This window comes from Pistacia vera, unplaced genomic scaffold (genome assembly GCF_008641045.1).
Source record: "Pistacia vera cultivar Batoury unplaced genomic scaffold, PisVer_v2 Contig190, whole genome shotgun sequence".
Lineage (NCBI taxonomy): Eukaryota > Viridiplantae > Streptophyta > Magnoliopsida > Sapindales > Anacardiaceae > Pistacia > Pistacia vera.
The window spans coordinates 1,719,255-1,734,213 of NW_022195991.1; the positions used below are offsets into that span (position 1 = coordinate 1,719,255).

The window sequence follows — 14,959 nt, forward strand, 5'->3', positions numbered from 1 at the left end:
AGAAGAGAGTCGAACCACATATATATATACTATAACGATCCACTGTATTGGTGATGTATAGATACAAATTCAACTTTAACAAAAATTATTAAAAAAAAAAAAATTGGTACATATATTAGAAAGAATAAAGTAATTTTACAACATGGTCGAAAAACCGAGTAATACTAAAAAGGAAGTATAAATAAAGTCATTGAGATTAATTAAAATATACAAATTCTTGTCTACCTTTTATAGAACCTTACATTTATTTTTTTATTCTCATAATGGGTCCATTTAATTGAACTTTAGGACCATATCAATTTGCATAAAAAATACTTTATACAAAACAATATAAAAATAGCTGCATNATAATGCATCACTTGCAATGTAAAAAAGGCGCAGATTCCTGTTATGTTATCATTGAGTTATTTTGGTTTATTTTAAATATTTGTTTGTTTGATGGAAATATATACTAAAATTATGAAAAACATAACAAGATGAATCTAAATATAAATTTGAAGGAAAAAAATATAAGTTGAAATTAGGAGATTGTGGGAAAAAAGTTGTAAAGAAAAACCTAATTAAGCTTAAAAGTTTATTTTTTATGATTAAATGGGGTTAAAGATATTCAACTATAGGGATGAAGATATTAGGCCTGGGCTAAAATTTTACTTCCATAAATTCATAGATGTACAAATGAGAGGTAATGCATTATTCTAGGCCCAAGACTAATTCATAAAGCCCAAAACTTTAGTCATGGACTCTTGGGAGCCCACACGTCAATTACGGGCTATGCTAATGGTACTTATGTGACCCAAAGTCCAAACTCCAAGACGAAAAATACCTAGTTATAAATTATTTTAATTAATTTAGGTAATGATAGATCAACTAAGACAATTAAATTTAATTAAATCTATTTGGACGGATAGAATGGGATTTTAAATAGCCTTGATTCACTATTATAATGTTTTTTAGAATAGTATTTTAGAAAAAGTAAAATTAAGTTATTTTTTTGAGAAAAATAATTATTAATATTTTGAGAATTGAATAAAGTTTAACTGAATTTTGAGAATATTTAAAAAATATATTTTTTAGTTTTTAGGATAGGATAACGGAATAGAAACCTGAAGAGAGAAATAGTCAAGAGGTTGGTTTAGCGTGGCCTCTTATTGCATGCCATATGCAGAAAATTTATTATAATATTAAATTGATGATGATCTTGTTTAAGCGACATGTTGTCTCTTATATTATAATATTTCATAAAGAAATAGTCAATCTTTTGAAGTTGACAGAATCATCATAGGAATATATAATTTTTTTGCAGATTTCACATTTTGTTTTCATTTTGACCGATTACATATTCACATTGGTATGTTGGTATAATTATATTAAAGTATTTCTAAGCCTTGCTAGCTTGGATGGAATAATTCATAAAATGGAAGTATGCAGTATTTTTCTTTTTGGAATAATTATATTTGTTGATGCTAGATTCTAACACCAACTAAATGACACGTGCGCAACGTTGATTGGTCAAGAAGCACACGTGATTATGGATAGAGAATACGAAATAAATGCAATGAGAGCTTTTAAAGTGGTTCGGATGCTAAGGTCGCAAGTCCTACGTCCACTGATTTGTATTAATATGGTGGGTTAGGTCGCAAAAGCGGACTGACTTACAAATGATTGGGAAAGTGAATATACAGTTTACAAGAGAAAGAGAGAGTTCCAGTGTAAAAATGGCCGAATCCCCTTAATGAAGGGGTTTTCCTTTTTTTATACCTAGTTGAATGCGTGTAATCATCATTAAATCCTTGGGTTGGTGTGAATGTCAGGACATAATCCGGCTTTACGTCTCATTACCCATTTCCCAAGCTGATTTCATGCGATTTGGAGCAGGGAAACAGACACGTAGGAGCCCCACGGCGCTTGGCAGGCCTGACGTGCGCTTACCATTCTAACGGAAGCAGGTCACGCTTCATCACATGACTCCACGTCAGCCCTTGATTTCCCAGGCATAACAATATTATTATTATTATTATTATTATTATTATTATTATTATTATTATATATTTGGTTGGAATGACATATCATTTTTTATTATTTTTTGCAAGTATTTCTATATATTGAATTATTCTCTACCTAATAAATTTTTTTTTTATTTTATATACAGATGGGTTAATTCTTTCTCTTATGAGAAAAGTATATAATAATAATAATAAAAGCTGAGTCAAAAATAGAAACGTAAGAGAAAAATTGGGGGTCAATGTGAATACATTATACATAATTAACAAGTTCATATCAAAGATGGGAGAAAAAATAAGACATTTTATTTCTTTAAAAAAAAAAAAAATTTACCATTCTCAAAATTTCCTTGAAATATTTTTAGTTTAAAGTAAACGACGAGATGATGTGTTAAATAATATGATAATATTATATCAAAATATCGATAATATTAATATAATGGGCTTACGTAGAACTCAAATGGTTTAAACCCAATACCAACCATCACCCTCATCCCAAACAAGAATAAGAGTGACTTTGATACTAAGTTAAAATATATTTTGAGTAGAACTCATCCTAAAAATTAACTTAAAGGAGAGAGTCAAACCACGTATATACATTATAACGATTCACTATATTGGTGATGTATAAATAAAAATTCAACTTTAACAAAAAATATAAAAAAAAAAAATTTGGTATATATATGGGAAAGAATTAAAGTAATTTTACAACATGGTCGAAAAATCGAGTCATTCTAAAAAGGAAGTACTGTATAAATAAAGTCATTGAGATTACCATTAACATATACAAATTCTTGTCTACCTTTTATAGAACCTTACATTTATTTTTTTATTCTCATAATGGGTCCATTTAATTGAACTTTAGGACCATATCAATTTGCATAAAAAATACTTTATACAAAACAATATAAAAATAGCTGCATGCAGAAGCAGTCCACAACGAAATCCACAATAAAAGTTTCCTTTTCACTTTCCACACGCTTGGGTAACCTTCCAGGAACCTGAAGTTTACATGTTTAAATTTAACTATGCATCAAGCTTATCCTTGATCCCTTTTTTTTTTTCATAATCAGTCCAAGGACTCAGGCTGCACAATTTTCTCCTTCAAGTCTCCCAACAACTCTGTCTTCGTTCAACAATTTCAGCCACCTGATGTTGACCCAATTAACCCAATTAAATATTTCATAAATTTGAGTAATATATTAGCCAATTTAGACAAAAAACAAGTTTCGAGTGCATTTGACCATGTCGCTGGATATCATTCTTGTTGTTTACACCGAAGATTTGTCTGTATAAATAATAAGATTGAATGTTTGATCTACTGTTTGGTAAACCCAGAAAGGTTATGGAGATTTTCATGAGCTTTGTCTTGCTGTTACTGGGTTGTTTTGCTCTTACTGTTCTTGTTTCTGCACAGAATCAATCAGGTTTGCATATAATTTATCTGAATCTTGAATATGTTGAAGTTTCGTTTCTGTTTATGTAACTGGGAAACTAACTGTTCATATTTCTCTATCAGGATTCATTAGCTTGGATTGTGGTTTACCAAGGAATTCTCCAAACTATACTGAAGCTACAACTCGCCTAAATTATACTTCGGATGTGGACTATATAGACACTGGCTCTTCGTCTACTGTGCCACTAGAATTCAGAGATGATAAGCAACAGCAGATGTGGCATGTCAGAAGTTTTCCTGAAGGGAAACGAAATTGCTACAGACTAAATCTTACCAAGGGTGGGAAATATTTAATCAGGGCGAGTTTCTTGTATGGAAATTATGATGGACTGAACAAATTACCTCAATTTGATCTCTACCTGGGGCCTAATTTGTGGGAAACAGTGAAAATACTAAATGCCTCAACTGCTACATTCCCAGAGATAATTCATGTTGTTGCTTTAGATTATTTACATGTCTGTCTGGTGAATACTGGTTCCGGGACACCGTTTATTTCAGCACTAGAGTTGAGGCCTTTGAGAAGTACTGCTTATAAAACTCAGACTGGATCACTTGAACACTTTTTGCGGCTGGATATGGGTTCAACATCGAGTCGAACATTCAGGTTAGACATTTTGTTAACCATAACTTTTGTTGAAGAAAATGAAAAATGTTTAGGTGCTGTATTTGATTGACGAGCAATGTGTCAGGTATAAAGAAGATGTTTATGATCGTGTCTGGACACCGTATAATTTCAATAAGGGGTCAAACTTGAGCACTACTCTTACTGTTGATGCTAATGTCAGCAATAGTTACCATCCAGCACAAATTGTCATGAGAACTGCTGTCAAACCGACCAATGAAAGCGTGCCCTTGAATTTCTACCTGGAAACAGATGATCCTAATTCCCAGTTTTATGTTTACATGCACTTTGCTGAAATTGAGGAGCTCAAAGCAAACGAATCCAGACAGTTAAACATTTCTCTGAATGGAAAACATTGGTATGGACCTTTTAGTCCAGATTACTTGAAAACGACCACCGTGTTCTCTCCAGCAGCCTTGAATGGAATATATAACTTTTCAATTGTCAAGACTAGAAATTCAACTCGTCCACCTATCATTAACGCCATTGAGATTTATACAGTGAAGGAACTCCTGCAGTTGCAAACCGACCAACAAGATGGTATGTTCTCATCAGTTTATGCCATTTAAGGCTAATTTGCTGCCTGTTTATTCAAGGATTATTGTATTAGTTTCTTACTTATGTATCATATGGCAACACATTAGTTGATGCAATTACAAATATCAAGTTGGTCTATGACTTGAAGAAAGACTGGCAAGGGGATCCTTGTGCTCCTCAGGCTTTATTGTGGGAAGGCCTTAATTGCAGCTATGGCACAGATGATCCACCAAGAATCACATCCTTGTAAGTTCATGCCTTTTAGCTAGTATAATACATTACGGTTGCTTTATTCCAGTTCTCTAGAATTGACATTATTGAATTGCATTCAGAAACTTATCCTCTAGTGGATTGACTGAGAACATAACCTCTTACCTCTCAAATCTCACCATGATTACATCTTTGTAAGTACAAAAACTTCACAGGAGTTAATAAGTCAGCATTATGACAGAAAATAAAAAAATTGATTAACCAATTTCCATTGTTTTGTCAGGGACTTGTCGGACAATAATCTGAGCGGATCAGTCCCTGAATTTCTATCTAAATTGACCTCCTTGACATTCCTGTAAGTTACTTGGAATTAAGACTTAATTCAGGTGTCTTGGTAAGGAAAACTAAGTATTTTTACATTTCCTTCTGCAGAAACTTAGAAAGGAACAATCTTTCCGGCTCAATTCCTGCCCAACTGATTGAGAAAAGGGACAATAATTTACTAACGTTAAGGTACACTTCTAGAAATCACTTAAAATGATTTTGGTATTTAGTTTCGTACTCTCACTGTGCCTGACAACAATTTTAGAACTCAAGTTATCATCTATGCCGAAAATCCCCTGTTTTATTTCTTAAACATTAAAAAGTATTTACCCAGAAGAAGCAAATCTATTTGTATTTGTAACTGAAGATTACTTAATAAATTACTGTTAACTAACTCGTTATATTACAGATTCTTATAAGCTTCTATTGTTTCAATTCTAGACTTGATGGAAATCCAGAACTTTGTCTCAGAGTTTCATGTGAAAAGGTGAAGAATGAGAAGAACAAAATAGTTATTCCAGTAGCAACATCTGCGGCTGTATTTTTCATCCTCTTAGCTGCATTAATTAGCTGGTGGAGCTTTAAAAGAAGAAAACACAAAGGTTTGAACCACATTATTCCAAATATTAGTGACATTTTTGAAGTGATACATTACTCACGATGTATGTATCTTTTCCCTTTAAGAGCAAAATATTTTCATACAGATAATTCCTAATGTGCTTTAATATAATTTAACAGGTAGGAGTGTGGACACAAGATCCATCACCTCATTTGAGTCATTGGAGGGAAATAATCGACAATTCTCTTACTCCGATGTCCTGAAAATGACTAACAACTTCGAAAGGGTTCTTGGTAAAGGAGGATTCGGAACAGTATACCATGGCTACATAGATAACAATATTGAAGTAGCAGTAAAGATGCTCTGCCCATCATCCGCTCAAGGGTATCAACAGTTTCAAGCAGAGGTATCCACTACAAACTTCAAGTTCATGACTTATGCGATAAAATGCGGCATCAATTTTCTTGAGTAACAATAAATTGTTCCTAAATGTAGGTCAAGCTTCTTCTGAGAGTTCACCATAGAAACTTAACAACACTGGTGGGGTACTGTGATGAGGGCACCAACATGGCACTCATCTATGAGTTCATGGCTAAAGGGAACTTAGAAGAGCATCTGTCAGGTTTTAATCTACTTGAATTCTTCTATTGTATATAAAATTATTGCATACAAGCTTTATTATTCTCTCATCAAATTTTCCTTCCAAAACGATGGAGTCATACAATTTTTTCTTTCTGGAAACTTGTTGAATAACCACATTATTCAAGATTGTTGACTACTTAATTATACCAAATTATGCAGTAAGGTCTAAACAGTTTCTGTATGAATGCAGATAGTAGCAAAGACATCTTGAATTGGGAAAGGAGACTTCGAATAGCGGTGGAAACAGCTCAAGGTTAGCAAGCAGAACATTACAAAATGATTTTCATTTTAGTAGCAATCTTTGAATCCAGGCTTCAAGTCAATTAAACTTCATTGACTTTTGATTGTAGGATTGGAGTATCTGCACCACGGTTGTAAACCACCGATTGTCCACAGAGATGTGAAGTCAACTAACATCTTATTAAACGATAAACTTGAAGGCAAACTAGCTGATTTTGGGCTGTCCAGAACTTTTCCTGTTGAAGGTGTCTCTCATATTTCAACTATTATTGCTGGCACCCCTGGATACCTTGATCCTGAGTAAGTAATTTTTTCTCAATTATACTTCAAAACTAAATTTTAACTCAACTTATCCTCACCAACACAAACTTATTACTGTTCTTTGGTTCTAGTTTTACTATTTTATCGAGTCAAAACAAGAACAAATAAATAATACACAAAGCAGAACTCTGTAGAAAACAGATATGACACCAGAGGATGGTTCTGCAATCTGATTTTTTATTCGTTTTCCAACACCACAAATACTTTCATATAAGATTTTATTGAAGAAAATTGTGTAATTTTTTCTCCATTTTTAGATCCATAAAAACTATTTAACCTCAAATTAGATAATGTAAAAAAATTGTAGCTTAAACAAATAAAATAGAAACAGAACAGTGCAGAGCAGAGTACTTTGTAATTGCAGCATTTTTTTTCTGTAGTTAGAAGAGACTGCTCTTGAACTCCTATCTATTCTCTGAGCTGTTGAAAATTTGCAATGAAAGTCCTATAGTAAAAATCTTTCCCTGAATTTACAGAGTAAATGGTGCATTTTCAATTTAATAAAAAGCTGAAATGCACCACTTTAATAAAATGACGCTTGCTTGTGCAGTGATTGCTTCTGTTACAAGAAATTATCTCAAAGCATACATAAATCACATAATTCAATTAAAATTAAAAAAAATTCTTAAAAAATTCAAATCTCATTTTGTTGGCTTGCAGGTACTATATATCAAACAGGTTGACTGAAAAAAGTGATGTATACAGTTTCGGGGTTGTGCTCCTGGAGATAATAACAGGCCGACCAATGATTTCAAAAGCAATTGAAAACGACAAGGCACACATAAGTTATTGGGTTAGTTTTATGCTTTCCAAAGGGGATATTAGAAATACTGTTGATCCAAGGTTGAAGGGAGATTTGGATATTAACACTGTCTGGAAAGCTGTGGAAATAGCAATGGCTTGTGTATCTTCAACTTCGACCAGAAGACCTACAATGAATCAGGTAGTGATAGGACTAAACGAGTGTTTAGCAATGGAGACAGCTCGAACAAGGGAGGATTCTAGTGAGCTCGAACCAAATGATTATGCTGAAATGATTTCTGTGAATCTCCATACAGAATTCTCCCCGTTAGCAAGGTAGTAATTCTGCCAGCTGAGAGTGTTGATATTAGGACTTCTAACCGAAATAGAAAGAAACATTTTGTTCTATTATTATTTTGTAGTGTCTTATAACTTTTAGCCAGGATGGCTTTACACAGTTTCTAAATTCATTGTGAATATGGTTTTTATTATTTCTTTGTCAAAAAAGCATTGAAAAGACAGATATATATCAATTGTAACTGATTTGCCGAAGTCATGTCACCACCACAAATTGGTTTGATTGTTTCTTCCAGATAGATTTGTCAATAACTCTTTCTAAATAATTTCTACCTCAGCAATGCCATTTTATAGTATGATGGTCGATGTTGGATATCTCCTACTTCCCGATGGCGTTACATTTACTCTTATTAAATTGTCATATGGTTAATGAATTGTGACATGTTTACTCTAAAATATTCACATTTTGCGTTTACTTTGACAAGTTCACCTGCATTACATCTGCTTTTGTATAGTCATCTGAAAGTAATGTCCCAGCAATACTTTTATAATGTAAAGGCAGATACCTGCGAACTGTAGTTTCTGAACCATCAATAATTCTTGTAGTACACAGATCCTACATTGTAAATTAAATCCTGAGGATCAATTTTTCTATATACAAACTTTAGACAGTCATATCAGAACCTGAAGTGTTATACTATTGGAAACACTAAAAATATGAACACCAAGAGGAGTAATAGCTCCAGCTTATGCAGAACTTGAACCACATCACAGAACTAACAGAATGTAAACAGCAGTTATTCTAAACAATTGAAAAGATTATCTTGTACTGATCAACTAGTTTATATAAAAACTACTTATTTTGATACTAACCAATGAAGATGACTCCAAGTTTGAGGCAATTAAATTTTTTAAATCTTTTTGTAGACTATTCCTCCTACATGTCAAGTTGGAGATAATTAATATTCCCTCTTTATGGCTCCTGTCCTCCTTCCCCTTATTCAAAGTTTGTTTTACAAATACATTTGAAGTTGAAGTCTTGCAAATGCGTCATGATAATTACAGACGATAGGAACATTCTAATCTTTTAATCCAATAATCTCCTAAGAGGGCATGCTTGCAGTTACAAGAAACTTTATTGAATTATAAAATATAATGTTCCTTATTGAACTCTGGAAGTATAAATTTTGTGATGGTACCTACATTTTAATTATCCTGAGAAAGAAGAAACCAAAATGGTGTCAGAGATGCTACAGCATTTCATCTGTGCATTTCTTGCTATAGTTGCTCTCACAGTTCAGGTGCATGCCTAGAGTCAATCAGGTTATATCGATGCTTAACTATCAATTTTCATTGTAATGTAATTAATATAGGCTAAGGTTACTATTTTCTTCTCTCTGTCAGGATTCATTAGCATAGACTGTGGAATACTGGAAAATTCTGGCTATACTGACAAGATAACAGGCATAAATTACACTTCAGATGCAGCATTTGTAGAGACGGGCGTAAGGAATAATATATCCCTTGAATACAACAGTAACACCCTTGAACAACAATTCTTAAATCTTAGAAGCTTCCCCGAGGGAATAAAAAATTGCTATACGTTGAAACCTGAACGGGGCAATTCTAAGTTTTTGATTAGAGCCAGATTCATGTATGGAAATTATGATGGCCGAGGTAAGGTACCAAGTTTTAATCTTCTTCTTGGAGCTGATGTGTGGGATTCAGTGGAAATGACAGATGAATCAACTATTGTTACCAAGGAGATCATCCACATACCTCAGAAGAACTATATATATGTGTGTCTCGTAAACACAGGCTCCGGCACACCTTTCCTTTCAGCTCTAGAATTAAGGCCCTTGAGAAATTCCACATATGCTACTCAATCAGGATCACTGCTTCTGTACAGAAGATTGGATATTGGATCACAAGCCAATGGAACAGTCAGGTAATTCCTATTATTTCAGGAAAATATCCTCTACTAATCTTATTCTTACTTTAACAGTAGTCAAATTGGTAAGTTGAAGCTTGGTACAAAGAAAAATAATACATAATGCAGGTATGAAGATGACATTTATGATCGGATATGGTCACCCTTCAGCGATCAAAACTGGGTATCTAAAAGTACCTCTCTCAAAGTCGACTCTCTGAACAATGATTACGAACCACCATCTAAAGTTATGCAGACTGCAGTAACACCTGCAAATGGTAGCGATTTGCTGCTGTATAGTTGGGAGCCTAGTGATCCCAAGTTCCAATATTATACATACTTCTACTTTGCTGATGTTGAAGAGAACCAAGCCAACCAGACTAGAAATCTGGGCATCTATGTAAATGGAAGACTGTGGTATGGACCTTTTATTTCTGTTTACTTATATGCAAAGGTTATATACAGCATACTATCCATAAGTGAAGACAAATATGAGTTCTCATTCAAAACTGAGAATTCAACAATACCACCTATCCTCAACGCCCTTGAGATATATCAGGTGAAAGAATTCCCGCAACTGCTGACAAATGAACAAGATGGTAGGTTCTTCTAAACAACCTTTTTTTTTTTTCAATTATTTTTCTTTATCTAACAATCAGTCACCAAGATTTTTCCTCTGACTTCTATGAGAAAATCAGTTGATGCTATTCTGAACATCAAGTCAAAATATGGGGTGAAAAGAAATTGGCAAGGAGATCCATGTGACCCTAACTACATGTGGCAAGGTCTTAATTGCAGCTATGACAATTTCAATCCCCCAAAGATCATATCTCTGTGAGTTTACATCTTCACACAAAGCATCCTACTTGCTGAACTTGATTTAACAGTGTTAACAGAATTTTTAAACATTCAGGAACTTGTCTTCGAGTGGAATAACCGGGGACATAGCTCCGGACATATCCAGTCTCACATTACTACAAATTCTGTAAGCATTTCTATCTTACATAAACCTGTAAGTTTCCAACCTGTTAATGATGGGAATCAATAAGTCAGCTTAGCATTTTCGAATTTCAATCACCATTTCAGGGACTTATCAAACAACAGTTTGACTGGGCCAGTGCCTGATTTTCTGTCACAGCTACCATTTTTGACTGTGCTGTAAGTTATTTGATTGGTATTATTACAAACAAGAAAAGATGTTGCTTGGTTATAAAAATGAAATATCAACTTTACTATTTTTTTACAGAAACTTGTCAGGAAACAAACTCAAGGGTTCAATTCCAGCTGGACTCAAGGAAAGGAAGAACAATGGTTTGCTGCAATTAAGGTGTGCTTTCAGTCAAAAGTTGTAGATCACTGTGATTATAATTCCCGTAACCATTGTTATTATTTCAAGTCTTACACTGACATCATAATCTGTTGATTCTAGTGTGGATGGGAATCCGGATATTTGTTATTCAGATTCATGCAAAGCAAAAAACAACTATCTTGTTCCATTATTAGCTACACTTGTTTCAGTCTGTGTCCTCTTAACTGCAATGGCTATTATATGGAGCCTCAGGAGAGCAAAACAAGGTATGAGCACATCGAAATTATCATGAAAGTGAAATGTTTTTTCAATGAATTCATGCTTATTAATTTACTTGTATATGATACTGTTCCAGTCTGGAAGATGGATGGATCATTGGCTTTCAAAAACAGAATGTTCTCATACTCTGATGTGGTGAGGATTACCAGCAACTTTGAGAGGGTTATTGGTAAAGGAGGATTTGGAACAGTTTACCATGGTTACTTAGATGAGAATCAAGTAGCTGTGAAGATGCTCTCTCCATCATCAGGTCAAGGGTACAAGCAATTCCAAGCTGAGGTATGTAAACTAACATGTCCAGAAATTTTCCAACTTTTCACATAGGCAAGAGAGCAGAATGACTATGCTATGGCCTCTCTTCTCAGGTTGAACTACTTATGAGAGTTCATCATAAAAACTTGACAACACTTGTTGGGTATTGTGATGAGGGCACAAAGAATGGCTCTGATTTATGAATTCATGGCTAACTGAAACTTACAGGAACATCTCTTAGGTTTGTTTCTTCCTTGAACATTGCTATTTTCTAATACTAATCACAGCATTTTTCTTAGAGTTGTACAAATAAGCTGCTTTTATATTGATTAAAAGAAATAGAGATATATTAATTTATTGTGGTAGCAGAAGATGCTTCAAATATATTGAGTTGGGAAGGGAGACTTCAAATCGCAACAGAAGCAGCACAAGGTTAGGAGTATATGGTTTTCAATATCTTTTTTCACTTTTCACATGTCTATTTATCTATATGTGTAAATGAACTGATATGCAATCAATCTGACTTGTAGGACTGGAATATCTCCACAGTGGTTGTAAGCCACCCATAGTCCATAGAGATGTGAAGTCCACAAACATCTTGTTGAATGAAAAATTCCAAGCCAAGTTAGCAGATTTTGGCCTTTCCAGAATTTTTCCTGTTGAAGGTGGAACTCATGTTTCAACTGCTATTGCTGGCACCCCTGGATACCTAGATCCTGAGTAAGTAGACTTGGTTCTTTCTGTAGTTAACAAAACCACAGTTTAAAGCCGAGAAATCCCAAGTAAGTAAACTGAGTGATGTTATGCCTTGTAAGTACTAATCTATCGGACAGGTTGACTGAAAAAAGTGATATTTATAGTTTTGGAGTGGTTCTGTTGGAGATAATCACAAGTAAACCTGTGATTGAAAAAGCCCTCGAGAGAACTCATATAAGTCTATGGGTTGGTTCTATGCTTGCCAAGGCTGATATTCGAAATATTGTTGATACAAGATTACAGGGAGACTTAGACATAAACTCTGGCTGGAAAGCTGTAGAAATAGCTATGGCTTGTGTTTCTCCAACTTCCACCAAACGGCCAACCATGAATCAAGTAGTGACAGAACTCAATGAGTGTTTAGCAATTGAGATAGCCCATAAGAAGGTGGGCAATGACACTGAATCAAAAGACTCTATTGAATTGACCAATTCAGATTTTCATACCGAATTGTCTCCTCTAGCAAGGTAGCTTTTTTCTCAGAATCTCAATGTGTCCTGCTTAGTATACAAGTCGGTCTGTCACTTTTAGAAGTTCACTTCAGCTATTTTTGTATTTTCAAGGGATGAATGAAAAGCAACACAGCATGCTTCTATGGTAATTTTATGTACTCTTTTTCTGAAAAAAGAAAAAAATGTATTGGTGTCCTATAACATGTTTACCTTCCGTGCCATTGACGGTGTATATGTGTATCAAGGAATCATTTCCTAATTGTAAGAATAACTATAATAATGAACGTGAAAAAGAAGAGACAGTTGAACTGAGCAAACAGAGCTCTCTGTAAAAAAACAGAGAGGACAGGAGAAAGATGAGTCTAAAAGTTCGCGTAAAAAGTATCTACTAAGTCCTTTTGTACAAATAATAATGAAGTGCCTTTCTATTGAGGTAATACTACACTTACAATCTAATCTCACAAACTTTCTCTCACAACCTCGACGTGATAATTCGTGATTGATCAACTCGCAAATAGGTCCCATCTACTCGCTATGGGTCTTGCTTGTTAATTTATGAGTTGGCCAATCGCAAGTTTTCACGTCGAGATTGTGAAAGAAAGTTTGTAAGATTAGACTGTGAGTCAATTTTTATTGTTTTGTTTAATAGGTCATAGGGATACCACTGGGTTAACTTGCAAGCTAATTAGGATAGGGATATTTTGATGTTGGTTATCATCTACTATTCATAGGTGAAACATTCAATCATCTAAATCTTACATTGTCTATAAAGAATTGTCACTTGTTTCTTCAGTAATGGAATATTCCTATTTTCTCCTTTTGACAAATTCCTATGGATTCAAAATTGGCTATATTAAGAAAATTCCCAAAACTAATTGCCAAAAATTTAATAAAAATTAACTCATAACTCAATCTCACAAACTCCCACTTACAACTCCTATGAGACAACTCTCAGTTTTTTGTTGATGAATTTTGAATTTTGGGAAATTCATCAGCAAAAAACTAAAAATTGCTACTTAGAGGTTATGAGAAAGAGTTTGTGAGATTGAGTTATAAGTGTAGTATTGTCTCCAAAAATATTATTCTAAGTTCTTTTTTCTTCTTCTTCCGATGTGTATAAGGTCTACAAGTTGTTGCTACTAAGCTATCAAAGACTTTCTGAAATTATAATCGCTTGAAAATTTCACGGACAAGTACTGATCTCTTAACAAATAATGTGATGGTACTGATACTTGCGATATGGGAGGCATTTTACCTTATATACCCTTTGGTCCACTAGAATGAGAAAGTAACAGTATGGTCACTGTATTACAAAATTTGCTTAACCCTAAAATCGTCAGTAAAAGTCTATAATGCCCCTATTTTTGTTTTTATGTGAGTTAACAATAAAAAAAATATAAATAAAGAAACATAAAAAACCCAACTCCTTTCTCCAGCCCATCGCCCTCACATTCCCCAACCTTCTCCATCCGGTCTCACCCGCACCCCCAATCTTCTTCCCCACCCCGAGCAACCCCACCTTCCCCCACTCATCGCCACCTTCCCAGCTCACATAATTGGGTAAACTGGAGAGATTATGGGTTTATATAAAACTTGAACTCCGCCAATTGATTTCTTTGTAATAAACCATTTTTTTTTTCTCATCTCAACTAATCTCATGGGACTCTGGAACTAGCAGTCTGATAAGAGTTTTAGTGACTACCCTTATTAGCAATCGAGGAAACTCAAAGGATCTCTTGAATAATACATCCACGAGTTCCTATCGAACCACTCTAGGATAGTTAATAAACCTTGTCTTCTCATACGGATTAGGAACAATGTTTCTACATTAATTCAACAGAATTAATAACAATGTGATTTAGTTATGCATCCTCCAATGAAAGTATAGAACCAAAAAAAAAAAAGAAATTCTGAAACCAATAATCATTCAAATCATTCAATTCACTAATAGTTAAAGGTTCATAAAACCAACAACTAACAATGAATTAAAAAGGTCTGCGACAAGGAGGAGGCTTAGAGAAAGCAACCATCG

At 34.1% G+C, this 14,959-nt stretch overlaps 1 protein-coding gene across 1 annotated transcript; it reads left to right on the forward strand.

Moving 5' to 3' along the window:
* The first annotated feature begins 3,543 nt into the window (after positions 1-3,543).
* Positions 3,544-13,072, forward strand: LOC116127415 (LRR receptor-like serine/threonine-protein kinase IOS1). Its single transcript, XM_031413063.1, has 12 exons — positions 3,544-4,060; positions 4,146-4,618; positions 4,723-4,861; positions 4,948-5,019; positions 5,109-5,180; positions 5,258-5,338; positions 5,591-5,751; positions 5,888-6,114; positions 6,204-6,330; positions 6,541-6,603; positions 12,250-12,439; positions 12,535-13,072. Exons 1-12 carry the CDS (start codon positions 3,672-3,674, stop codon positions 12,944-12,946), a joined length of 2,406 nt encoding a protein of 801 aa, XP_031268923.1. The 5' UTR covers positions 3,544-3,671; the 3' UTR covers positions 12,947-13,072.
* Positions 13,073-14,959: the final 1,887 nt, after the last annotated feature.

Coding starts and splice junctions, on each gene's coding strand:
- LOC116127415 (XM_031413063.1), top strand. CDS start 3,672: ATGTGGCATGTCAGAAGTTTTCCTGAAGGGAAACGAAATTGCTACAGA. Junction 4,061..4,145: donor ACATCGAGTCGAACATTCAG/GTTAGACATTTT, acceptor GCAATGTGTCAG/GTATAAAGAAGATGTTTATG. Junction 5,181..5,257: donor TTGACCTCCTTGACATTCCT/GTAAGTTACTTG, acceptor TTCCTTCTGCAG/AAACTTAGAAAGGAACAATC.